This window comes from Hippocampus guttulatus, chromosome 13 (assembly GCF_054856545.1).
Source record: "Hippocampus guttulatus isolate MCC_2025c chromosome 13, RoL_Hgut_1.0, whole genome shotgun sequence".
NCBI lineage: Eukaryota > Metazoa > Chordata > Actinopteri > Syngnathiformes > Syngnathidae > Hippocampus > Hippocampus guttulatus.
Window position 1 is genome coordinate 7,598,477 of NC_141273.1, and position 26,668 is coordinate 7,625,144.

The 26,668-nt window shown below is 42.6% G+C and overlaps 3 protein-coding genes across 3 annotated transcripts; 1 reads left to right on the forward strand and 2 right to left on the reverse strand.

Annotated features, from left to right (window-relative positions):
- The first annotated feature begins 1,284 nt into the window (after positions 1-1,284).
- On the forward strand, positions 1,285-7,982 carry lrr1 (leucine rich repeat protein 1). Its single transcript, XM_086128212.1, has 5 exons — positions 1,285-1,532; positions 2,761-2,859; positions 4,920-5,172; positions 5,364-5,838; positions 7,082-7,982. Exons 1-5 carry the CDS (start codon positions 1,350-1,352, stop codon positions 7,335-7,337), a joined length of 1,266 nt encoding a protein of 421 aa, XP_085984338.1. The 5' UTR covers positions 1,285-1,349; the 3' UTR covers positions 7,338-7,982.
- Positions 7,983-8,178: 196 nt separating this feature from the next.
- Positions 8,179-13,406, reverse strand: dnaaf2 (dynein axonemal assembly factor 2). Its single transcript, XM_086127553.1, has 3 exons — positions 13,268-13,406; positions 10,846-12,995; positions 8,179-8,956 (listed from the first exon to the last, which is right to left on the reverse strand). The coding sequence occupies exons 2-3, from the start codon at positions 12,901-12,903 to the stop codon at positions 8,591-8,593; spliced, it is 2,424 nt and encodes an 807-aa protein (XP_085983679.1). The 5' UTR covers positions 12,904-12,995; positions 13,268-13,406; the 3' UTR covers positions 8,179-8,590.
- Positions 13,407-16,067: 2,661 nt separating this feature from the next.
- klf11b (Kruppel like factor 11b) lies at positions 16,068-21,750 on the reverse strand. Its single transcript, XM_086128028.1, has 4 exons — positions 21,534-21,750; positions 20,615-20,902; positions 18,610-19,471; positions 16,068-16,805 (listed from the first exon to the last, which is right to left on the reverse strand). The coding sequence occupies exons 1-4, from the start codon at positions 21,570-21,572 to the stop codon at positions 16,504-16,506; spliced, it is 1,491 nt and encodes a 496-aa protein (XP_085984154.1). The 5' UTR covers positions 21,573-21,750; the 3' UTR covers positions 16,068-16,503.
- Positions 21,751-26,668: the final 4,918 nt, after the last annotated feature.

Below are 26,668 nucleotides of genomic sequence, written 5' to 3' on the forward strand. Positions count from 1 at the left end.
ATAATATGCCTGCAATGGTTGAAGTGACACACACAATTAATGAAAACATTGAGGGGGCTGGGGGTGGGGGGTGGAATGAAAAAATAGAGAAAAATAGAAGACAGGATTTAGGTCTACACGTGGGCAGGGCAATTAGTCACATTGTTCATTTTTTTTCTCTGCCTCTGGATATCTAAAGAGGTTTAAGTGACAGGGTTGTGTGGATGGAGTAGGAAAAGTAGCAGACTGAGAGTAGGAGATACAAAGCTCAAAAGAACAGTGTTTATTTTAGGGAAAAATCTGACATGGTTATGTGACAGAGACCATAAAAATGAAACAGTACAACATGAAATGTGTATGAACTAGAAATTTATTGAGGAAAGGGGGATGATAATTGATGGAATGAAGAGTTGAAGGGTTGAAAGGCAAATCAGTGAAAAATATTTTAGAATGTGGCATACTGGGATGGGGGAGATATTCCACATTACATATTTACACGTGATTGCAGTGCAGAGGTACCGGGTTCGATTCCAGCTCCGGCCTCCCTGTGTGGAGTTTGCATGTTCTCCCCGGGCCTGCGTGGGTTTTCTCCGGGTGCTCCGGTTTCCTCCCACATTCCAAAAACATGCATGTCAGGCTGATTGGACGCTCTAAAAATTGTCCCTAGGTGTGAGTGTGGGCGTGGATGGTTGTTCGTCTCTGTGTGCCCTGCAATTGGCTGGCAACTGATTCAGGGTGTCCCCCGCCTACTGCCCGGAGATGGCTGGGATAGGCTCCAGCACCCCCCGCGACCCTAGTGAGGATCAAGCGGTTCGGAAAATGGATGGATGGATGGATGCACTTCGGGCAAAAAATTCTAGTTAGGGGGTAGTGTATTAATGTATTGTGGAGAGCGGAAAAGCCGACAGAGGGCAGTAATGCAAAATAATGGATGCCAACCACCGTCAACACCAAAGAAGTAGAAGAAGGAACTCGTATTGTAAACATCGCCATTTTTTTTTATTTTGAAAGTGCTCTGACGTTACTTCCAACGCGCGGGGTTACGCTAACAGTGAGGAGCTAAGCAAATCGACTCCCTGTCATCCACTTTCAAACACTCACTCAGGCTCGACGCTTTTACCAGTAAGCTCACAAAGGTGATTGTCGCCAGCCTTCCTGCACTACCACTTGCACATCCGTGGAATGCCGTGTTTTGGATCGTCGTGGAAATGCGACTTTCTGTCCGGTTTTCTCTGAAGTCCGACACCCAGGACGTGAGTTGCTTCGGCGGGTTGTTTTCAGCCAAGTTTCCCCCTGGTGGTATGCATCGTCCCGGCCCTTGTTAGTTTCGGAGCTGGCTGTGAAAATTTTAGCCCCAATAGCCGATCAGGATGAAGTTGCAGTGCGATGTGGAGGTGGTGAATCGTATGTTACCCACCTTCGGAATGAAAAGTCGCGGCAAGGGGGCGAGAGCGGTGCTGTCCATCGGCAAGCACTTGGACAAGACCAGTCAACGCTGCAACGTCTACATGATGATCTGCACGGCCAAGGACAGAACAGGCTCTAAGTATAAGGTCTGATAACGCTCTCTTGTTCTTGATTTACGTAGTACACTTGACTTGATGTATTTTGGCCAGTTATGCACCTGCTGCAATCTATTGGAAGAGCATTTAATTATTTTACATGTTTTACACTACATGTCGCGGGCATAGACGTAGTAGATGAACAAAGCTACATTATTAGTAGTAAATCATCTTCAGACCATTTGAATGGAATTGAATCTTTTCCCATGACACAATTTATTTCATTTAAATTGTTTAAAAGCTCAAGATTGATCCTCTCCCGTATCATCTATAACTGCTTCAAACAACAAAGTGAATGCAGGAAAAGTGATTCAGATTGCACGACTGTGTGTTTTATGTGTTGTGTTGTGTTGTTATTTTGACTTCAAGAAGGCGCCGCGAAAGTGGCTGCCTTTCCAGCAGCTCCTATATTTTGTTGTTCTACTTCTTCCTTTCATAACTTTGCTGCTGTGAATTGGGAATTTCTCCATTGCGAGACTAATAAAGGTGTTCCTATCTTATCTTACCATAAGACAGAGCACGTTTTGATTGGAGCCACCCACTTTTAAAGTGAGCAAAATTATTGAGGATTACCTTTAGGGGACACTTATTCAACGCATCATTATTTTTATAACCAGGACAATTAAAACGCCTAATTAGCTTTTGTGCTTTCGTGGGTTTTTGTAATACATAACCACAATCAATTCATATAAACTATTTTCCTACCTCAGATGTGGAATGAAATTACCTCGCCAAAACAACCTTAATCTTGCCGAACATTATCGAAATGCAGCACTGATGACTCAGCATCAGCATTTGGCTGCTCCCTAACGTAGGAAGATGTTAATCACTTGGTCCAGATATTAGCATCGTGCTGAGTCATCAGTCATACATTTCTGACGTGTATGTTCAAAATGTTGACTACCCTCATGTCAGGAAGTTTATTGTGAATTATATATTAATATACTGTAACCACACAGCAAACATTCAGCAGTCTCATTTATTTTGACACCTGAGAATTATTGTCCTAATCTCATATAGTGCCTTGAGGTAACCACCACAAGCCTTTTTTTTTGGTAATATTGTGACACTGCAAAAGTGACGCACGCAAACAAGCCTTGAAAACAAAGCCGCTGCATTCCTGTCTGAACTCGCGGAGAGTGTGATGTACAATTATACGCTGTCATGTTAAGAAATAGATTTTTCCACTTGTTGAACATGAGCCAATTTTGTCTTGCAGCTCAAAGACAACATTGAAAAATTCTTCACGTGGTTTGTAGAGGAGGGCAAGGCCACAGTGAGATTAAAGGAACCTGCTGTCGACATCTGTCTAAGCAAGGTAGGGGTGTTATCGATTTGTCAAAAGGCATTGCGAGGCATTTAATTTCCAGTTCATTTACTGTAGCAAGCGTCAGCTTGCCCGTTTGTCATCCAGACAAAACCTGTTTGTTTTGACGGACATGGACAGACACCACGGGAGCCTCATTGTTTCCAGTGGCTGCTGTCAGGCAACAATGACCTTTCACCTACCTTTTTAATACTTCTGACAATAACATTCACTCTCCAAATATCCGACAGTGGGTTTCGGCGGCTCAACACACGGTATTAGTGCTTGCAATGAAGCTACGTCAACATGATCGCACATACCTCCAACGTAAAAAAGAAAAATTCTAGACTAATATGAAATGTGTTTGTTGTGTGTCATGTGTATAGTTGGCTATTTGTTTTTTTGTGCCCTGCGATTGGCTGGCAACCAGTTCAGGGTGTCCCCTGCGTACGAGTTGAAAACAGCTGGGATAGGCTCCAGCATGCCTCGTGAGGATAAGCGGATTGATTATAAAATGGATGGATGCTCCCAAAACGCTCAAGCTCATTTTACAACACCGCCCTTAAAATAAATAGCTTTCTAACGATTTGCCTTTGGAAAATACATCAGATGTGCGCATGCACATGCAGCCAAGAATCTCTGTCACGTCGAATAAAAACCCAGGCTAAATTTGGCTGCTCCCTAACGTAGGAAGATGTTAATCACTTGGTCCAGATATATCCTTCAACATATGTTCTTGACACCAATAACTACTTTTAGGGTGCCATCTTGTGGTGTCTTAAACCATTAAAGAAACTGCACAAAAACTGTGGAGTGGTGCATAGTTCAGCGAATAAACGTAGATAGGTGAATTTGTGAACCGCAGTTTAGTCTGGTTTGCATTGACCAGATTTATCCAATCTTCATTTTTTTTCCCCCCACTGCACTTACATTGACAGATAACCGATACGTATCAAGTTTTTAATCCACATTTGGAAGCAGCCTTATTCCAAACTGAAGCTATTCCAATCCCATTCGTTTGTTTTTATTTACACTGCCATCCCAGTTGTGTCACTTGAGAGGATAAAATCGGAATTGTATCACTTGAACGCTACCGTGTATAAATCCAGCCTAAATGTGCTGTGAACAATATAAACATCGGAATCGTAAGGACCACTTGTCCATGTGCTTATGATATTGTGTCACTTTTCATCCTGAGTCACACACCCCTCCTTGTTTTGTTTCCTCAAAGGAAGTAGGTCAGCATATTTCCATGAAGTGAGTTCAGGTTAAATTGCATACTGTACAAGAAATGAAATTGCTCCTCCACCAGAAAGCAATGCTGAGACAAAACTAATTTTGGACTATAATGCTTCATAGCACATTTATTTTCCCCACACGAAATAAAGTAGACAGAAATAATGTGTTCAACTGTTCATCCATCGTGTGAAAAGCGTGTAACCAAATGAAGCACTGGTAACAGTCAAACAGAAAATAACAGTTGGCTTCAATGCAAAACGTGCAGCCAGTTCCATTGCTGAGGCCACTCGCGCGTCTCACTTTTTAAGATTTGTAATTGCCACAGAAGTGAAAAAAGAAGTCAAGCAAAAATGTAAAAACGCCAGAGAAAAGTTCAATTGCCTTTAAAAGCTATGTTCTTTCTGTCTGCGGTTTTGTTTCAACTTAGCATTTCTTGCTTTATTTTAAGACTTTTAGGACTCTTCTCCAACTATTTTTCAAGTAAGCAACAAAATGTACGACTCTTTGTGGTGCTATTGGAGCCACCATTGGCTAAATGAACCATACCTAAATTGGGCCGTCACAATTCAGCAAATATTACATCCACTTGGTCACAGGTGCGTTTTGAAAAATTGGCAGAGAACTAAAGATTTATTCGGTTCAAGTGTTGAATTTTGAGCAAAGACCATAAATTAAATTCATTTTGGAAAAAGGGTGTAAAATGACATCGGAGCAATCGATGGGACTGCACGCTGAGCTAAGTGCTTAGAACAACCACAGCCACTTTAGGGAACGACTACCGATGTCACCTGATCCTCCATATCAACAATCTGATGATGTCACTCGATGTCCAGGCCGACGCCAACAGCTTGAAGAACTTCCTCTCGGCGGCTCGCTTGGCGGACAGGGGGAGCGACGCCAGCAGCCTCCCACTGTCCACCCTCACGCCCGTCCGCGCCAGGGACGTGGAGCAGCCCAAGAAGAAGCTGAGCATCGTCTCCAAGAAGGACTACCCGCTCACCTCCAGCTTCCCTTACTCCCTGGAACAGCTGCAGGTCTCCTACTGCAAGCTGTCGCGGGTCGACATGCGCATGCTGTCGCTGAAAGGTGCGTGATATATATCGAGATAGTACACCCCGAATTGAATGATAAATGATACTGAGCTTTTTGGCGAAGTTTTTCAAGTGTTTTCAGACAACGTGCTATTCTCAAACAAAAAGCCGAATGGATGACCGCATACCCTGTGCACATGACCTCGTTTGTGTTTTCCACGATATATATATTTTTTTATTGTGCAGCTCTTCGCAAACTGGACCTCAGCAACAACCACATCAAGAAGCTCCCCACCACCATCGGCGATCTGGGCTGCCTGTCCGAGCTGGTCCTGCACAATAACCACTTGGAAGTCTTTAGCGAGGCCCTCTGTCTGTCCACGCTGCAGCGGACCCTCCAGCTCCTGGACCTCAGCCAGAACCGGCTGCAGTCGCTTCCCGCTCAGTTCTGCCAGCTCCGGGAACTGGTGAACCTCAAGGTGGATGACAATAAACTCATCTTTCTACCCTTCCACTTGGGACGCCTCGCCAAATTGAGGTTCCTGTCCGTGGCGCACAACCAACTGGCCGTGCTGCCCGGCGACTTCCGCAAACTGCGACTCGAGAACCTGGATTTGTTCGGAAACCCGTTCGTCCAGCCCAACCCTCTGGACCACATCATGCGGCTCACATTCCCGGTTTCTCTTCAAGAGCTGGCTTCCAGGGCTGTGGTAAACCTCAGGTTTGAACGATTTTCCCTATCAAGATGCGTAAATTGTGTCCGCAATTTGGGGCTGGGTCATATAGCCTTAAAATAAAATTTTGGGGAGGCTTTTGGGGATGACTTGATTTATCCTAATCCTTAACGCTTGCTGCACACCAAACAACATGGCCCAGTTGTCAAGGAAGAAGCAGAGTTGCCACAAGGAGTGGAAACAGGAGAATAAAGGAGACCATGTCCATTCACTGACTGCACCCGTGCATCTCAGAGACAGATTCTGCACTTTACTTTCGAGCGCACAAGTCTATAGTACATATTTGGCAGATAAAATAAGTGACCAATTCTTCAAAACAGAGGCTTTTTATTGCCACTCCCAGTTGAAGTTCACTGTCAAACTACACGTAGAGCAAAAAATAAATAAATGCTTACAACAATAATGATCTGTATTACAGCCAAAACATTTGACTGTTTTAAAACTAGATACGTTTTCTTTTGAGTTTGTTTCACCAAACAGAGAGAAAAATTAGGCTTATTTTTCTTTTTGTGGGGCAGCAAAGTTTGAATGTCATTATCTTTGTCTTATGTTGTAATGTGTTCATTAAAAAAAAAAAAATCAAATTTCAAAAGAGCTAATATCAGACGATTAAATCGGTTTCCAGTTGGCCTTAAGTAACCTTGTAAGCAAGGCATATTTAAATACAAACAGGAGGCCAACAAATGTGGATAGGTAATATAACAATACTCATTGTTATATATTCTTTATCTTCTGCAAATAACAACTAATATTAATGCTGAGGGTCTGTCTGCCGGGTTCTTGTATATCCTTGTGTCTACATTGTGACCATTTACCTTCTATTTAATTACTGTCAACAATATTTTGACATCCTATTTTCCCCATTAAAATGCACATTACATGTTTTAGTTTTTTTTTTTTGAGGGAAGGCTGGAGCAAATTAATGGCATTTAACTTGAGTGTGAAAATGTGTTCATTTTTGACTGGCTGTTCTGTCTGTCGTCGTGACATTTTAAATCTCAGTAACACCAGTAGCAATCAGTTAACCACTTCTGAAAACTAGTTGCCAAACCCCGCCCACACACTGCACGAGATAGTTCAGTCATTTCGGCCGGGTCGCTTGGTGTGCATCAGGACGAATTAATTCAATAGAGCAACAATAACAAAAACGGGCATCAAATTGCATTGACTGGTACCAGCTGCTTCGAGCCCCACCTCATCATCTAACAAATTTTCACTTTCTTTTACCAGAGTCCCATACGGACCTCACCTCATCCCCGCGCACTTGTGTCAAGACCTGGAATTGGCCAAGATTTGCGACTGCGGGCGCTTCTGCGTGAGTTTTTACATCAAGACGTGCGTGAGCATGAACCTTCATCAAGTTTCTCACACGGTGGTTCTCGTGGACGACATGGGAGGGACAGATGCTCCTGTGCAGCAGCATTTTTGCTCCCTTTCTTGCTATTCCGAGTTCTTGGACAATTCCCTCCAGAGGGGAATCAGATGAGAGGACTCTGTGGACGTGACACCTAAGTAGTTTGAGATTGCTCAAATAACTTGGAAGAAAAGTGGACACTGTTGCCGGGTCAGTATTGAGCAGTTTACCTCTGGAAATTCAACATCCAACATTTCATAGATGGCAGAAAGCTGAATTTAAAATATTCCTCCTGCATTACCCGCTGACTTATTTGATCAAAATGAGGTAATAATGCAATTAAACTGTGCCATGACCTCATTTCCTCAATACTAGGAGCAGGCTAAAGGGAGTTTTTTTAATGTGCTCATGACTCACTATTTTTCTGTGTGTTAAACATTTTAATAAAAATAGCCATTTGTTGAAGGAAATTTAGTGTGCGACCTCAAAATTTTGAGCCTCCACAATCTGACCTGTGCGAATTCAACCGTGACAATGAAGTCCAATATATCGTGGGGCGGGGGGGAATACGTTCCAGACCTTGCACGCAGTAGGTAAAAGTCTGTCATATATGGAAACCATTGAAAGAGATATATTTTTGTCGTTTTAGCTTGGGCTGAACGATTTTTAAAAAATGTATTGTCGTTTTTCTCAATATTGCGATTTCATATGCGACAATTTTTTTCAAGGTCCTTTTCCCTTGTAATTCTTTTTAACAAACACACAATAAATTCCTCTTATTTAAAAAAAACGTATCAGATTTATTGTATATCAATATTCTGGTTTTATAGGTTGGGCTTATGCTCAAATAAAAGCAAATGAACCATGAATTATTATGAAAGTGCAGTTTATCCACTTTGATTACAGTTCTTAAACATTACAAGATTCGACCAAGATTTTGTCAAGAGTACAGCAATGATACAAATATGCCGACTGCACTTAAAAACTCAACCTATGACATTACTGTTGAAATAAATGAAATTTACATTTTAAAAAATCTATCCGTAGCTCTTTGAAAATTGCATTCTAACACATGATAATGTCCATTTCAATTAATCATTGCTCAGCTCTAAAGGAGACTATTTTTAAATATAATGTTGCCGCTCCCACACGTAAAATCACCTTAAAGCACTTTTTTAAGTACTGTATGACTAAACATTTGTTCACACCCACACAACTCATCAAACAAACCGGCAGAGAGTGTTTGCTTCAAGCCGTTTGTCACTCCTCATTGAAGGTTTCTGGAAAACTGACACAGTTGACAGAAAAAGTCTACAAAGTCCTGTTCAGATGCCAGGTTTTTGTGATATAAAACATTTAATCAACAATCGAGCAATTCTTCAGCCTCAGTCAAGTTCATACATGAGGGAGTTCTGGAAGAGGAATCCCGCTGATGTGGCGTGATCGTTGAACACGGTCACGTTTCCATCTTGGTCAATTTCTCTCAGTGGGACAGGCGGTGGCTTCTTGTCTGGTTCTGGTTTTTGGATGACCTCCTTTTCCGGCAGGTCCTCCTCCTTTTCCTTCATCCTCACCTCATCCTTCGTCGAGGTCGGGGTGCTTTCCTCAGGTATGTGCCTTACTTTGTCACCTCCTCCCATGTAAGAAGCTTCTTCCGGTGTCTCACTTAGTTCTTTGGTGTTTTTCAAGCTTATTTCTGTAGTGGGGACTTCACCAGATAGTACATCCTCCTGTAGTGCATCTAGTTCCATCTAATAAAAAACATATTGAGTATGAGTATTTTTGCCATATAGTACAGTGCAACGTCTTGTGTCCAGTACCGAGAAAGTGGTCAAATTTGTATTTACAATTGACAACATAACTGGGACAGGACTGGCGAGATGTCAGCAATTCTCACAAAACTTTGGCCCAGTGAGCATTTATTATCGCAGCAGTTCTCAAACGTTTTAAACTAGGTACCACCTCACAAATATTTAGATCTCCAAATACAAACACAGTGACCAAAATATGCAAAATGCAGTACCTTGACAGGCCCACACCTTCATCAAAATCGAGGCAGAGTGCATTTAATATTTTAGTTAGCCACTGTAACAGGCGCAGAATATGAACATGAACGAAGCACGTATAGAGAGGAAAATTAGATAATAGCACCTAACTTTTCTTTTTTTTTTACGTCAACGTTCGAAAACAAACTTTCCTAAATAATTGAATGCAAATGTATCTCAAATGTAAATGCAACGGAACTGTACTTAACAACTATACCCTGCTGGATTTAACAAAGCTGACACTTTTGTATTATTGGGCAAAGCTTGAACATTAATTTAGTGATTCTTTCACGTTCGACGACACCACAAGCGGTACCGGGACCGCACTGACAGTCACTCAGCTGAAGGAATAAGTGTGTAATTTCAGCCGTATAAAATGCCACTCGGTGGCAGTAGTGTTCCGCGGGGATCTTCATTGTTCTATTTGAATCTGGCTGGAGTCTTCAAAATGTGAGCTGTGCTGTTGTGGAGCCAAGGTGTCATCAGATCTCATAGAAAAAGGTAATTACAGCTACTTAGTGGCATCAACAGCTATTGTTAGTGTAGGTGTGGTGTTTTTTAAGTGGATGCTACACCCACTGATTAATTGGGCCACTGCATCTATAGAGACTGTTGGTGGTGGGAAAGGCTGGACCACAATGTTCTCTGTCAGATGTCTGGAATTTGTGCTTCATTTGTTCTTCTCGTTTTCAATTGGCAATCAAAGAAATGAAAAGGTGACTGATTATTTCAGCTGTTTTTTTAACGAAAAATAAACAATGAGATCAATATAACAGATTACATATTTCAGTTTTAGGCTCAGATTTTTTAAAAATGTAAAAATCTGCCCCAGTTTCTGATTCTAATATTTAATTGTTCAGGTTGACGTGATTTGGAAATTGGTTTAAGTGCGCAGTTTAGGTGATGTACAAAGATACGTATTGGGGTTGAAAGTCCGGAGCAATTTCGCAGAAAGGTTCTTTGTGAAAATATGTATCTAGAAAGTCTCTGTTTAAATCAGTGCTTCTCAAAAGTGTGGCACGCTACCACTGGTGATTCAAACTCTGTATCAGAGCGTAGTTTAAACTTTTTTTTTTTAATCCAGTACAGCACATTTGTGCCGGAAAACATAAATATTAAACCATTATTCATGTAATTTTTCATGTTCCTATAAAAGGTCGATGTTTGTTTTTAACTGTATACAGTATAATGTTGCGTCAATCATCATCTACTTTTTAAGAATAAAACCTCTGCCTTCCCTTTAATGAACTCCTAATGTCACTGACTTTTAATATCCGTCATTATGTTAGTACTTGGAAAAGTGTATTCTGCTCTAAACAATACATAATTGTCCATGATATCATTTGCCTAATGGCTCATTTGATGGAATGTGGTCATGGCTGGGTTGATTGAGCCTGCTAAAAATCTTTAATCAGATCGCATTGCAACCTGTGACCCGTTTTTCCAACTGTAAAATTCAAAGGTGACAAACCCTTCCCCCACCCCTTTTTTGGGGGGGGATGTTCGATTTAAAAAAAATGAAAATGATAGACTTTTTTTTTGATTGCTGAATGAAAATGGAAAGGACGAATGACACACAAATTGTCAGGACTCACCTTCACATCTTTCTCTTCGGTCTCTGCAGCTTCTTTCATATTGTCGTTCCTCAATTGGGTGCTTGAATCTAAATATGCATTTTCTGGCGCCACAGAAATCGGCAGTAGTTCAACACTTTCTGTGTTTATTTGAGAGTGCATTCCCCGCAGTGCATCTTCTTTCACCCGCGTCTTATTTTTCTTTTCACTGCGGTTGATCTGACTTTCTTGAATGCACAGTACACCCCGTTCTCCAATTTCCTGTGTGTCCGCCTCGCTTCTTTTCCCCATCAGCTGCTCCTCTTCCCTCACAAGATACTTACTTTCATTTTCAGTGAGGTTGACCTGACTTTGTTTCGTGCGAAGGCCATCCCGTTCTCCAGTTTCAAGTGTGCCCTCCTCCGCAAGATTTTCACATGTTCTCTTCTCTGTCAATTGCTCCTCCACACTACTATCTTTTTCTTGCTGATCGGCCATCTCAGCTTTCTCACTCCCGCCCTGATCTTTCTTCACCTTCTCTTCTGTTTCTGCTGTTTCTCGCATATAGGCATCTTTTACTTGAGCGCTTGAGTCTGAAAACAAGTCCACATGTGCATTTTCCACACGACAAGAAGGTTGAGTGGGGACCACGGGTGAAATCTGGAGCAGATCAAAATACGTTGGGTTTTCTTGATTGGATTCAATTGTCTGTGGCGCATTTGCTTCCCTCACTGAATCCTTTTTATTATTTTCATTGAGGTTAACCAAACTTTCTTGAATGTAAAGAGTATTCTGTTGTCCATTTTCCTGTTCATTCTCTCTTCTCTTTTCGTCAACTCCTTTTTCCTCCTGCACAAGTTCTGTACCTGGTCCCTTCTCTTCCAGCTGCTCCTCCTCACCAATATCTTCTTCCTGATCCTGCATCATGGTTTCCTCACCGTCAACGCTGTCCTGGCCTTTAACCACCTCTTCTTCAAGTACTTGACTTTCTTCAGCTTGCATCTCCCGTTCCTCCGTGACACCTTCCGTCCCGTTATTACTCCAGCAAAACTCCATCACCTCATTGGAGGGAAGGACGGGCAGCGTGACCGTCAGTTGCCTTCTCTGCTTGCTGAACTTGGCTTCTCCTCTCTCCTCGTCCACTGGGTAGGACAGAGGTAGCTCCAGCCTGTAGGCGGGCTTCTCCGACTCCAGCAGCAGAGTTTTCTCTTTCACTTCCAAGCTGGCGTCCGCCACCGACTTCAGCAGAGGTACGTCGATGGTGATGACAATCTCTTTGGGCCTGGGGCTCTTTCCGGAGTCTCTGGAGCATCTGAAGTCCTGCAGGTCAATGAATGATCGATATTTCATGGTGTAGCTTGGCTCAGTGGGCAGTTTGCTTTTCTCATTCTTAATTTCGAAGCTTTTAGGTTTGGGATCAGGGCTAGTTTTGGGGTTTCTTTCATCTGGGTAAGGAAAGGCAAGTGGGTGATCTTCAGGAGGTTTGGCTGTATATCCAGGGATGGGTTTACGGATTACACAAGGCTGAGGTGTGCCCTTGTACTTTGTGTTCATCTCTCTCACATTGTTTTTGTCCAGCGTCACCTTAAAGGCATCCTGGATTCCCTGAATGGCCGTGCTGATCACCATTTGCATGAATTCGGCCTTTTTGTTTGCTATGTGGAGGGTGTCAGGGTGGAATATGACATCATAGATCATGATTTTGTTCCCTTTTGGATCGGTGTCTTCCCTTCCTGGGTGAAGATTGTGAGGCAGTGACCAACAGTGCCCTCTGCGACCATCCTCAGACACCCCCCACTTACACTCAGGCTTCCCAATTTTGTCATTCGCACAGATGTTGATGTAGCACTTCTGCTTGCTGTTCACGCTGGTCCTCAGGGCTCTGAATGGCTTCGGGTGGATGAACTCAATGTTGTTTCCCCTCTCCTTCTCCAGTATAGCAATCTCCTCCTCATAGATTCTCCTATTCTCTGGATCGGCTATCTCCTGGGCATAATCATTCAGCATTTCCCTGAATTTCTCATCTTTAAACGCCTTTGTCAATCTCCTCATTTCATCTGCTGTCATGTTGAGCTCTTTTAGCTTTTCTCCGATCTCCATCGTGAAGTACGGCAATCACAGAGAACCCAGGGAAATAAAATTAAAGAGGGTATAATATTACCACAACATTGAAGTTTTTGCTCTTAGATCACCTGCAACGAGAACCCCCAGAAATGAACATGTTTGACATCAGTTCGGTAGTATTATAACCTCCGCATAGCTAAAATTATCGTGTTTTTTTTTTTAGTTAAAATATGCTTTTCTCCAGTTTGTAAAATAGCACCTGTAAACTACAACGAATATGGTGATGTTGTAGCCTTTAATAAACTATTAATTGATCTAAAGAGAGCTACGCTCGTGACGAAAATACTACAAGTTAGCTTAAATTGCATCTGTGGTATACTTTTGTGGCGTTTGAACTTACCGTACATTTTTCTCGAATTGAATGCACCCAATATGTCTTTACTCGGATTTCAGAACGCTTGCCGTTACATACTACGGAAATGCTAACACAATAGAGGTCTAGTTTCTCTAAAAGCCCGTTCTCTTCCCTAAAGTAGTCGTGCGTGTACTGTCGCCATAGCAACCAATACATCGTTGATACAAGGAAGACATAACTTAAATTTAAAAAGAGATAGAAACGTTTTTTTACGTATGTCCAGGGTTCATATATGTGCTCATGTTATTACCTACACAAAGAATAATTAATATTTACATATTATTACTCTTTTTTTTGCCAAACTAATCGATTGAGTCACGTGACTTCTCATGTATACGTAAAACCATTTTTGGTAACATTTATGACACGTTTCGACTAAGTTATAATTGAAGTAGTGAATTTAACTTGTTGCTTTTTGTTTGCTTTAGATTTTCTTTTGTACAAGTTAGGATAATGTTTCAGTTCAGCCACCATGTGTCGCTATTGACCGCGCACCTGGGAACTAACCGAACCGTGAGTAAGTCGGTCAGTAAGGCAAAGGGGCGGGTGTGGAGGCAAGCGATTTGATTGGTCGCGCCCCCGACAGTTAACTTTTCTCTCTCTCTGATTGGAAGGAGGGCGCTGTTGTTCGGTGAGACCACGACCAGGAAGAAGCAAAGAGGTGTCAATGGGAGGCCAATACTGGCACACTGGATGCAAGTTGCCTTAAATAAGTACTATTTTCATTACATTAAAAAAAATAATAATACGGTAATCGTAACCAGGATAAGCTGTATCGAAAATGAACGAATGGCTCATTATAAGTATTACAACGTGATGCTCTGAGTAGGCACTGGTGCTGTTCTGAAAGTAGTGCACCCGTCATGCGACATGACAATTTTCTAGGAATGTTGTGAAAGTGATCATTTTATAACACAGATTTATAGAAGCAAATGTTGATAGTGAATGACAATTATCTTGAGAAATCATTTACATAATGAGTGTCTTTGACATAAATAATTTACATAATCAAAGTATTCATAGTGCATCATAATCTGTTTTCAATAATCATATGTCAAGGTGAACTTGATCAAGCAAGATCTTCCCCTTTGCCACGTGATCAAAATGAATGGGATCTAATCAGTGGCGGGCCGTGCATTTCAACCTTAGGCCTTCAGTGACTTCACATACATTAACACAATATAGGCTCGTCAAGCAGCACTTAATTTCAGGAGCATTTAAAACCATCAAGTATGCATTCACAATTAAGAGCAGGAAACTAAATTTACAGATATTGTCAAAAATAAAAAGATTTTAAAAAATACTAAATAAAATGCCACCCAAATTACGCTGTGTGATCTTAAACAAGTCTGTCCAATAAATTGCGCAATGTCGCAGTTTCACATAAGACACCAACCACACAATAACAAACTCTTTTTTTCTTCTTTGAAAATAAAGTTAACAGATCATTTGCATTTTGAGAATAGGCTATACAACAGCAAATAACTGAAAATGTTGAGCAGCTGAGATTGAGCGAACTTTAGTGCACGAAGCTGACTACAATGCGCCATTTTAAATTGCAGGTGAGCTGATTTATTTGATACATTTCTGTATCTTTGCCATTTTATTTCGTTACCATTAATACTAACGAAATAAAATAACAAGAAGAAATGTAAAATAAAATTCATTTACTCACCAATGTAGTGCCTGTTGACTGAGCTGCAGATCTACGCGAGTGTCCCCAAACGTTTTTAAACGCACCGTAGCTTGTAAGTGCCCAGTCGTGCTCTGATTGTTTCCTTGCTGCCTTGGTAAAAAAAATTAAATTGGTAAATCCAGTGGAAGGTCCGTCTTGAAAATTGTGTGGAAAGTAGTCCTGCAACCAGATCAACTTCTTCTCCTTCGGCCATTTTGGGTCAAAACGCAGCAACAGCTCCCTCTAGCAGGCGCTAATCCAATCACCGAACGCGCACGTGCAGTGTCGACGTCAGCCCTTCTAGCTGGCCCTGGTACGCAGATTCGTGATCTGATTGGCTATTGCAACCTGACTGTGCACGTTCATTTACAGCGCACAGGGGCCTGCTGTTTAATCTGATGGCCCCGAGCAAGTTTAATTTACCTGGCAACACAAGCTATCTGAAATATGATTGGTTAAAAAACTCTACCATAATAAATAAGTTATTTATCGAGTGGCTTTCAATGTTATTCAAAAAAACATTGAAATCCACTCGACTAAGTGGAAATAATATGACATAAAGAATAGAGAATAATGTTGTTTACATATTTATGAAAATTAAATACATAAAATTTATGTTATTCTCAGAAAAGTAAATTTATTAGATTTACTTTTCTGAGAATGTTTAGGACAGCAGAGAAGGTCTTACTGGCCCTGACTGAACGCCACTGGATCTAATGGTGCGCAAAAAAAGGAGAGAGCACACTCGGCATTTTTTAGTCTGCCCTGACTCATTGAGCAGTCTGGCGGCCTGGTGAATAAACAAGACATGACGTCTCTGCGTGGTCTTACAAAACCAAGCTTTTATAGCACTGATAAACCAATCACTGGGCCAGAAAGGAAGCTGTCCCACATGCTCGTCAGCAGATTCGGGAGGATGCGCGTGCGAGCTTCAGACCAAAAAAGGGCGGTGAGGGTGAATGGTGTGACACGCAGGATGTGGGAAGGCACCACTCAGTGTCTTTTATGGAGGATCGCTGACTCAACTGAGAGCCCACACCTTGTTTTTCCTGGATTTGATACTGGAAAACGCATGACTCAAAGTGGAAAACCAACAACAAAGACAGAGTGAACAGTAAATGAGTTGTCTTTTTAATTACAAATATGTATTAAATAATATGAAAGGTACACATAGAGAGGTATGCAGTAATCATGAAGGTATTATCATAGTAATGGCGATTACGTATGAATATTTACAATGTTTATATATCTGTATATGTACGCGTATATCAACACGTTCCTCAAACAGGACACGCAACAAAACATTCACATATGTGTCACAACAAATAAAAAAATGCTGCGGAAGGGTGGAAAATACGAAATTCCAAGTCGTACAAAGGCTTTGGCAAAGAGTGCATCCTTTAACAAAAAGAATCCTTTTGTGTAAATGTACAAATGAGCAGTCGAGATGCAAAGGTCCAGTGCATGTTTTTTTTTTTTTAATTCCCGTGAGTCAAGACGGCCGTATGTGCTGGGCCACTCCCTGCATTACTCAAGTGTTCCTTGCCTACTGAGAGCCGGCAGGTACCAGCATGCTTATTGTGGCAAGACTGGGTTTGGCGGAATGGTTCTTGCCGGTGGCCATCTTGTTCAGGTTCCGAACATCGGCCTGCCAGGTGGGAATTTTCTTGGTGGTCATGTGGCGCCGGGCGTGTTTGGTGAGGTGATCGCTGCGCATGAATCGCCGATCGCACACGGGGCACACAAACTTCTTCTCGCCGGTGTGCGTACGCCGGTGCCGGGAGAGCTCGTCAGAGCGGGCGAACCTTTTGTCGCAGCCGTCCCAGCTGCAGCTGAATGGCTTCTCACCTACACACACCCACAAAAAAAAAGGGGTGGTCTTTTTAGCAAGTGTGGTACATGGACCATAAAATCACTGCTTGAGTACAGTTCAGTTGTATTTCACTTTTTAGTTCAGTACATTTTCATGTAATCTTGAAAAACGGTTTCTTTTTATAATTTATGAACCACAAATAATGTGTCGTTGCTGATCTACCTGTGCCAGCAACATAGTAACAGGCAGGCATATAGTGAAGCCTCGCCTATTTGCAGTTCACTCTTCACGCTTTTCATTTTTTTCTGTGAAACCCAGACAGTAAAACCTCATCAATCGCTAGTTCAAGGTTCTCGGTCCGGCTCTTTCACGGATTTCTTTTGTACAGTTAATAATTATTCTGGTCTATCTCCCATCTATTAGCAGAGTAATTCCACCATTGATCACTAGGTGGCTGCACACCAATTACTTTTGAGACTAAATTTGAAAGAACAGGAAGTTAAAAGCAGTGAATGCCACCCTCTGTGATCCTGCTTTATACACCTAAAGAAAGTGACGGCTGAAGGTTCACTGTAATGTACGTCTTTGGATTTGTTTGGAAAAAAAAAACAGTGGGATTGGAACACTGTTACACCGTTGCTCTCTCTAAATATTTGAAATGTATTTGTATTATTTTGTCAGTGTGTTTAAAGACTTTTTTAAAAAATTAAGTGCTGTAAATATTAATAAAAACATGCCTCGGGAGTGTTTAACTGGAATATTTCTAGATGTGGATTCACTTATTGCTGGGTGGTTTGGAACATAATCCCCACAATGGAGGGGATGGATTATTGTACTCTCGTACAATACAATTTGCTGAAAAACTCATCTACTCTCGTATTGTATGCTCTTTCTATACTATTATAAAACACCACATCAAAGCTCTGGCTAGTAGGAAAAGTGTAATTGATGTTTAGGACACCATCTTCCTGCTCATCGATAGTCTCAAAGTCACTCTCTCCCCATCCGTTCACAACCTTGGTATCATAATACACTTCACCCTCTCGTTCCAATCCCATATCAACCTCATCACTAAAACATCCTTAATCCACCTTCGAAACATTCCACTACCCCATCCCTCCTTCTCCCACACTACAGCTCTTTGGACTTCCTCCACTTATCTCGACATAGTACAATATGGCCAGACGTTTGCTGCCCACCTCCTCACACACAACCTCTCCAGGGAACACATCACTTCTACTCTCCAGCAGCTCCATTGGGTCCCCATCAAACATCGGAATTCCAGCCAGGAATATCAACAAAGTTCTGCTACTGAGCTACAAGTCCCTCCGTAGCTCGGCCCCTCCTTTAACTCTCTGATTTCCTGCAATGCCTCCGTCCCCTCCACTCTGCTGACTCCACCTTCCTCTTGCCCATCACCCACACAAATTGCCGTACCTTGGGGGACCGAGCCTTCGCCATAGCTGCACCTGACCTTTGGAACGCACTCCCACAACACACTCCCACAACCCACAACCACGAGTCAAATCCCTTCTCAAAACCCACCTGCTCAAATTGGCTTTTCTTTCATTTCCATTGTTTGTTGTTTTACTGTTGTCTGTTTTTTCTTTGTTTTTGAATGTCCTAAAAAGCCCTACATAAATCCAATGTATTATTATTATTATTTTTTTTTTATTATGACCTATGTGGAAGTTATGCATATCTTTGTATGTCGGGGAAGAGCTAAATTTAGCCTGGGTTGTTAGTGGACATTACGGAGTGTCTTTGCTGCAAATGCAGGGACATGTACTTCAGGTGCACTTCTGTGGCAGCTGCACTAAATTCCCCAAAAATGCTCACCCGTGTGTGTGCGAAGATGAGCCTTGAGATGCGAGCTCTTGAAGTACGTCTTCCTGCAGCCGGGAAAGTTGCACACATAGTTTCTCCGGCGGGAAAAGTCCATCTTTGTGGCCGCGCCGCCACCGCCGCCGGGCCCCGTGGGCACGTAGACGGGGGCGGGGGCCAGTGGGAGCAGTTTGGTGTTGCCCAGCGTCATGACAGTCTGAGGGCCATGAGGGACCTGGGAGACCGAGGACTGGGGAAGGACCAGCATGACCGTGCCCTGAGGTACCGCTGAGCCCACGATGAGGGACTGCTGCACTGCGGCGGGGTTGGCAGAGGTAGGCTGGGGTAGAATGGGCGCGGAGGCAGTCCGGGCCCCGGCGGCGGGCGTCTGGACTGCGCTGGGGATTAAGGCTGATATTATACCTGATTGACCGCTAAAGGGGAACATCTGGCAGATGATTTGAGGACTGGTGATTGGAGGCGGGGTCAGGCTCGCTTGAACATGGGGGCTGTTTTGCGGTTGACTGTTAACAGGAATGGGGGTGGGGACATTGTTCAAAGAGGGTTTGGGAGGACCGGCCTCTGTTGTTGAGGGTGTGTCAGGAAGAGGAAGAAGAGGAGATGGAGATATGACACTTTGCTTCTGCTGCTGCTGCTGGCGGGCCGTCGCCTTCTCCAAATTGGGGGCCACCGGAATGTGGTATTGGCACAGGGAGCTGTCCGCTGTGTGGCGGATTACACTCGTCGCCATGGACCTGCAAGGAGGGGCGATCAAGGGCGGGCTCTTGGTCACGGAGGTGGCGGCGCATTGCGAGGGCGCGCTGCTGCTGGAAGATGAGGTCTCGGTGAAGCTGGGGCTGTGAGGTGGAGTCATACACTGTGACGAGAGCAGAGACAACAATCAGGTGGAACGTCTTTTGTGGCCGTCTCTAGTTTGAAAGAACAGACATTTTGATGGCCCTGCATGCATAAGGAGAATTTGTCTAAATTCAAGCAATGATTTGCAACCAGTGTGCCGTGAGAGCTCATCAGGTGTGCTTTGGGAAATCAGAATTGCTTTCAAATCAAGTGTTTGACAACCTGAATTGAGCCAATTTGTTGCGCACCACAAAATTGGTGCAGGTTCATTCATCAAGCAGCGTTGGGTTAATTAAGTACATTCTATCATGTTGTGGAAGATCATGCCTGCCAATACAAGTCACTGGCATAGATGATTGACCAAACATATATTTTTTCAAGAAAATATATATTTTTAGACTTTTTAGACCAACTAGGTGAAATGGGATGATTTCCCACAGCATGTTAATGAAAACTGATCTTCCCCCAAACTTTTCCAACCCAAAATTACTCAAATCCATCCAATTTCCGCACCCGCTTGTCCTCCTTCAGTTGGAGGTCACAACAACCTATCATCACTAACTTTAGGCAAGACATGGTGAATACTACAATCTGATTGGCTGGATCAACTCGGCAGATCTGCATTTCATACAAAATCGGTGATTGGTTGTAATATCAGAATTTGTCGTTTCATCAATTATGTCATTGATCGGCTCTGCGAAATTAGAAATTACAGCAAACACAATCCTGTTCAGCCCAGAGACATTCAGTGCTGCCTTCGTTTTCTCAATATATACAGTCGGATTTTTTGTCCAATTTTGGGAGTGGGAATTTGATTTTTTTGAATTCAACATTTTGACAAAAAAAATATTAGTTATCATTTTTCCCCACTGAATTTCCCTTGCTGCTTTAGAGTCAATAAACAAGTTGGTTAAACAGACTGGCTAAATTTGTCCATCTTCTAATCGGGTCAGTGATCGTTATCTTTTTTTTTTCCTCCCAACTCGCCGATCGGCTCCAAAATCGTGATTGTGAAATAGAGCTCCTGAACTCACTCCAACTTGTTTCCTGAGCACCAATGTAGCATTAACTGTATTACATTAGATATTAATCAAAAGGCTATTTGCCCAGAAAATCCAACCCTCTGCATTCAGGACCGTATGATTAGTGGTGAAAATCTTACCAGAGAGGAAAGGGACACAAAGTCTTTTGAGGGCTCTGGGAGCTCGTGTGGCAGGATGGAGTCGCAGGAATCTGAGGCCGGGGTCAAGGGTCGGGGCTTGCAAGGGTTGGGCCTGTTGCCACCGACAAAGTGACCCCAGGAGCTCATGCACACCAGCGCCTCGGCGGCCTCCAGGTCCGTGTACTCCAGACCGGGAGAGCATCTACTGTTGCCACTGGGGATGGGTTGCTGAGCAATGTCGTGCCTCCTCCGCTTTGCGTAGGACCCGCACTGATCAGTAGACTTGTTCTGAAGGAAAGGGCGGCATAAACGATCAATTTCTGACTCAGGTTGCATCACAGCGCGGAAATATCCGGTGAGATGATGGGTTGGACTGGCTGCTCAGTCATTGTTTCCTGTATCTCAACTCGCAAATGAAGTGAGAGGGTGCAGGGCTGCTGAGTGACTACACCCTGGCCCAGCATGCACTGCCCCACATTTGGAGCCAGGACACCACCTCCCATGGCCAAATATAGACCAAAGAATGACGTGCTTCCCAGATGAGCCATGTGAAATCCCCATAAAGCAGGTTTGCCTCAGGACGCTTGCTCGCACCTATTACACTTTCTGGCAGTAAACAAGTCCTTTTGAAAGATTTACATGCATACAAACGTTCGTGGAAAAAGAAAAGAGTTGTATGTCGGATTGACATTGCCACAAATCAAAGGGTCGGAAAAGAAAAGATGACGAAATGTAGAAATATGTGACGTAAGTTGCGATTTCGCGCTAAAAGGATGCTGTCATTCTTCGAAAATGACCACACGTTGGGTCACGTTGACGGTTAAGCAAGTCATGACAATCAAACGCTCACAAACAAGTTACGGTACAAAAATAAAGACGTCACAATGGTTAAAACAACTATTTAGGGAAAATGTCTTACCCCGCGAGGGTCCATTTCGATATACTTCCGGGATGGCATGCGTGAACAAAACGCTCAGATGTCACTTTTTCTTGCTGGTCAAAGCCCAGTTAAGTGAACAAAGAGACGGCGCTTCCCGGTGCCGCTGCTTGTGCTGAGGCAGGGCTGAGGTCGCTTCTTTTTTTTTCCACCACTCGGACTAGCTCCCTCTTTTCTCTCAGCTGTGTGAGTAAAACAGGGGGCGGAGAAAAAAAAGAAAAACAAAACTCGCAACGCGCACCAGGCGGGTGGCAACACTCGGCCAATCGCAATGGTGTGTGTGCAGCGTCTCGGCCAATCGGCGGGCGGCGTGCGCGTGGACAGTGCGTGCTCAGCGGGCGGTTGGAGGAAACGGGGTGCGTGGCCGTTGGTGGGCGTGGCCTCGCGAGTCAGCAGTGTCAGAGTAAACCCGGTGAACTGCTATCTGTTAAACTAGGCGAAAGGTCGATCGAGTGTATGCTGCCTTCAATGACTATGGGAATTCAAAGATATCACATTAGAAAGGACGATGTCCAATTGTAAACGCAAAGGGATCGACATATGTTGCATGGTGACCGTTGAGCAAGAAGTGCAAAATAACGCCGACTCTGTGCTTAAGGAGAAGTGCAGATTCTTGTGTAAAATTTACGTTCAAAAGAAGTACTAATTCAACTACGTACATGTGGTTTTTATGTCAATTATATAAACGTTTTTAAAATGTTATCCAATTTCTTGTTTTTAGTCCGCATTTCCCTTTCTATTTTTTTATATATTTTTTAATTAATTTTCATTTTCATTTCATTCATTCATTTCCTCTTAGGTTTACTTTTATTTTTGGATTGTTTTCTTCAAATTATTTTTCTGTTGTTATTTTTTTCCTTGTGCATTTAGCCCTTTTTCAAGTATTGTCCGTTATTTTTATCAATATTGTTTGCTGTTTATTTTCTATTATATGTTAAATTATTTTATTTATTTATTTTATCCGTTTTATTTTTTTATTTGAGGAGACTTTTCGATCGTCAAAAGCTGTTGGTTGTAAAATAAAATCTTTAACTTTTTTTTGTCGTATCATCCATGTAGGGTGAAAAACTAACGAGCCAATTTTGAGAAATTAAGGAGTAGAAAATACAGAAATAATTATTTAAATATAGGCAGTCAAAATACATCATCATAAACAATATTTTTTTTTTTTTGTCCAAGTAACCTCACCAATGTCTTTTGTCCAAATAACCTCAACGAAACAACAATTCAAAGCTAACCCTGTGTGATATGACCACATCATTGTACATAACATGTCACGCGGTTTAAATGTCATTATGTGTACTCAGGTCAATTACTTTACCACAAGGCATGGAAAAACACCATAGCTGTGAACAGATTTTTCAGCGAAATGTTCAATTATGTACCGGGGATGATTAAGAAAGTCCACTACTTTAGGTGAAGCGACATGTTTCACAACACAGTTGGTGACCCAAACGCTGCAAGAATGCTGGAACCTTGATAGTCCGTTTTTCCATAGTATTTGAATGCAACGGTAGCGTCGGATGAAGCGCGCGCCTGTTATTTGGTTTTAAGGTATTTCTGCATCTGCTGATAGGAAAATTGACTTTAAAAAGAAACGATTGACCTTTGATGAAACAAATGATTTTCGTACTTTAAAATGTTTAGTGAAATTGATATTATTCCTCTTCACATTGCCATTGTGGCATTCACGGTTCAATTCATGTCTTTTAAAAGCCCTTATTTTTAAAAGAGAATTTGATGCAATGTTCTAGAATATGTCTATTATTAACATATATTATGTATTTTGAGACTTTTGTTGAAGGTATGCCAAGGTTTTACTTTTATTTAGAATTGCATGTCGGCCAGGATCAAATACTCTTGAGGATTTATCGTGGCCCACAGACTGTAAGTTTCCCACCGACACATTCAAGTGAGACGTTGCATCAACTCATGAGGCCATGTCAGTGACGTGTCACTTGGTTGCTATATTGTGAAGACTCAATCTTGTTCCACTAAAAAAACTCCCAAACCCATATTCCAGTCCCCAGAACAACTGATAACCAAAAGCAACATAATCTCTCATCCAAATAATGAAAACATTCTTAAAACTTAACATCAATAATAGTAAATGGGCACTAAAATGCATATATGCAAGAAGCAAAGTTTGTACTGACCTTCATATGACATTATATCACTGACACCGTGAAAATAAAAGAAGCATGTGTCACAAGGCCCACTCTGAAAAAAATTCCAGACAGGAATATCAACAGTTGAAGTTTATTTTAATAAAGATAAAATAGGAGCACACCGTTTTTGGGACTGAAATTCGGCTCAGGCCTTTTTTTATGGAAGTGTCGTTCTGTGCTTGCATGGGTTTTCACTGTCTTGCTCCCACGTTCCAAAAACGAACAGGTACATTGAAGACTGGAAATTGTCCATCAGTCTGAATGGTTGTCAGTTATGTGCCCTGTGATTGATTGGCGACTGCGATTACATGACAACCAGTACCCCACCTACTGCCCGAAGACTGCTAGGATCGGCTCCAGCACGCCAGCGACTTTCGTGAGGATAAGCCGATTAGAAAAATGGATGGATGGATTGATTGATTGGCGACAAGTTCAGGGTGTACCTTGCCTCTCACCCGAAGTCAGCTGGTTAAAGCTCCAGCTCACCCGTGACCCTAATGAGGACAAGCGCCATAGAAAATAGATCAATGGATATTATTTGAATCTCCCCTTGCACTGTACGCTATTTGAGTAGCCCACTCAAATGATACGACAGTTTTCAATATGGCGCAGTGCTGTCCACACTACTACCATGATAAGAGACAGTAACGAACCATTTGGAGCCTACTTTGTTCCCTTCCACCGCTGGATGAATGCGATAGAAAATGGCCGGATGGATAGATAGTAGCATATGAGAGCAACAAGCAGTGATTATTTTAATAATCTGTCAATCAATTAATTTGCATCCATTAATTCAAAAACAAGACTTCTTTTTAAATTGACACGACAGAAAATGCACATACATTTGGGATGATTGGTTTACCGGTTTGGCCCGTAAAATGTCTTTTTCTAAAGTAACAGCGGATGTTTGCAATTGTGTGATTTGGATTAAACACAATGGTAATCAATCTGCTTTCAGAGAGGACGAAAGAAAATAGAGAGAAATGAGAATATTGACTGTCGAGAGGCCGAAGATTCTGAGCATTTGAACAATTTTAGGTCCCTAAATGGTCACCAAAAATAATTTGTTGACCGCAATATACAGCTGCTACGACAGTTCTACACGGCAGTCATCGAATCAATCCTGTGTTCTTCCATCACGGTTTGGTTTGGGGCCGCCACAAAAAAGGACAAAATCCGACTTCAACGGACAGTTAGGACGGCGGAAAAAATCGTTGGCACCGCCCTACCCACTCTTGAGGACTTGCACACTGCAAGAATCAAGACAAGGGCACGGAAAATCCTCCTGGATCCCCCGCACCCTGCCCACCACCTTTTCCAGCTACTCCCCTCAGGCAGACGCTACAGATCCCTGCGCACCAAATCCAGTAGACACTTAAACAGCTTCTTCCCTCTAGCCATTAACTCCTTAAACAGTCACTGACGTAGTCACTCTTCTTGTACTACAAATACTGCTACTGGTTACTCTAAAATGGTTCAATGATTTGTTGTTTACGATGATACTAATGCAGCGTGTTATACCGGAGACAAATTCCTTGTGTGTTCTACATACTTGGCCAATAAAGATGATTCTGATTCTGATTCTGATTCTGAATTAGCATGCAGCAGAAGTCGGTATGTGCTGCTTGCCACCACTGCAGACTCATGTCTCTGTATCTGCACTGCTTTTTGTCACAGGGTGTGTGTGTGTGTTCCATATAGACTAAGCATGACAGTAGGGTGCAATGAGGGCAGTGTGTGGCATTGCAGAGGAACGGGAGGAGTGAAGGAGTGCATGCAGTGCAGGGGTGGGGATGGTAGAGTAAATGTGCGACAGGCAGCCCGCTCCCGACTGCTGTTTGCGCTCGAAAGTGGGGAAGTCCGCTTCAACTTAGTAAGGGAATCTGGAGGAAAGGTTATGCGGGCCCTAGCCGGGCCTCCGCATACTCACCTCCTCCCGTGTGCCGCCCCCCGTCCAGGAAGCCCAGGAGTCATCGAGGATATGGTGGGAGGGAAGGGGGCGTTGCCCGGGCAGGGTTAAATATACCACCCCAAGCCATATGTTACAAACAGCTCCTGCACAGTCCTCTGACAGGCGACCGAAGACCCACAGTTTCACTTGTACAGTGGGTCCTCACTTTAGAATATCCCCAAAGTACAGTATGATGTTTCGAGGTTAAGAACGGCACCCAATGAACTAGTTTAGAATCAGAACCATCTTTATTGGCGTAGTATGTAAAAACTGTCAGTTGTAGCCTCTGTTGTTCCCTCTGTGTTTACAGTCAACAAATCCCCTCTTTTCCCAAACTAACATTATAATCTCACAATGTACCTCAATAATCATGCTAATTAATACTTGGATGAAGCAAAAATTCCTTCAATTAACCGCCCCCCCCAAAAAAATATATAGGTACAGTAATTGTTTTTGACAGTAAAGAAAAGAGGATTCCTGTTCGTAAACACTTGACTGTTCAAATCCGAAACCTTGGTGTGCTGATTGATACAGATCTGACGTTCATCGGCCCACATCAAATCAATTACTTAAACAGCCTTTTACCTGCTGAAAAACATACTGCTTGAAAAATTCCATGCTGCAAGCAGACCAAGAGAAGCCTATCCATGCTTTTATTGGTTATTCTAATGGTCTTCTTCTGACTGGACTGCTTCAAAATAACATCAAATAGTTGCTGCCCGAAGAAAGCTGGGATAGGCTCCTGCACGCCCCGTGACCCTTGTGAGGACAAGCAGATCAGAAAATGGATGGATGGAGTTTGAGCGATAAAAGCTTATGCAATACTGATTTTATCATGCGTTTATAGCTATGACGTTTCAGGGGGGAAAAAAATCAATTTGTTCACATACTGTATATTGCGAATTATATTATTAAATTGTGCTGGGCAACTGACTGGCGACCAATTCAGGGTGTAGTCCACCTTCTGCCCAAAGTCATCTTGGGTAAGCTCCAGCATC

Bases quoted from the DNA above. Each gene is read 5' to 3' on its own strand.
- lrr1 (XM_086128212.1), top strand. From the start codon at position 1,350: ATGAAGTTGCAGTGCGATGTGGAGGTGGTGAATCGTATGTTACCCACC. The intron at 1,533-2,760 runs GTCTGATAACGC...TTTGTCTTGCAG, and splicing joins GAACAGGCTCTAAGTATAAG to CTCAAAGACAACATTGAAAA. The intron at 5,173-5,363 runs GTGCGTGATATA...TTTATTGTGCAG, and splicing joins GCGCATGCTGTCGCTGAAAG to CTCTTCGCAAACTGGACCTC.
- klf11b (XM_086128028.1), bottom strand. From the start codon at position 21,572: ATGCCATCCCGGAAGTATATCGAAATGGACCCTCGCGGG. The intron at 20,903-21,533 runs GTAAGACATTTT...CCTTTCCTTCAG, and splicing joins TCGAAATGGACCCTCGCGGG to AACAAGTCTACTGATCAGTG. The intron at 16,806-18,609 runs GTGAGCATTTTT...GGGTGTGTGTAG, and splicing joins TCATCTTCGCACACACACGG to GTGAGAAGCCATTCAGCTGC.
- dnaaf2 (XM_086127553.1), bottom strand. From the start codon at position 12,903: ATGGAGATCGGAGAAAAGCTAAAAGAGCTCAACATGACAGCAGATGAA. The intron at 8,957-10,845 runs GTGAGTCCTGAC...GTTTTTTATTAG, and splicing joins CCGAAGAGAAAGATGTGAAG to ATGGAACTAGATGCACTACA.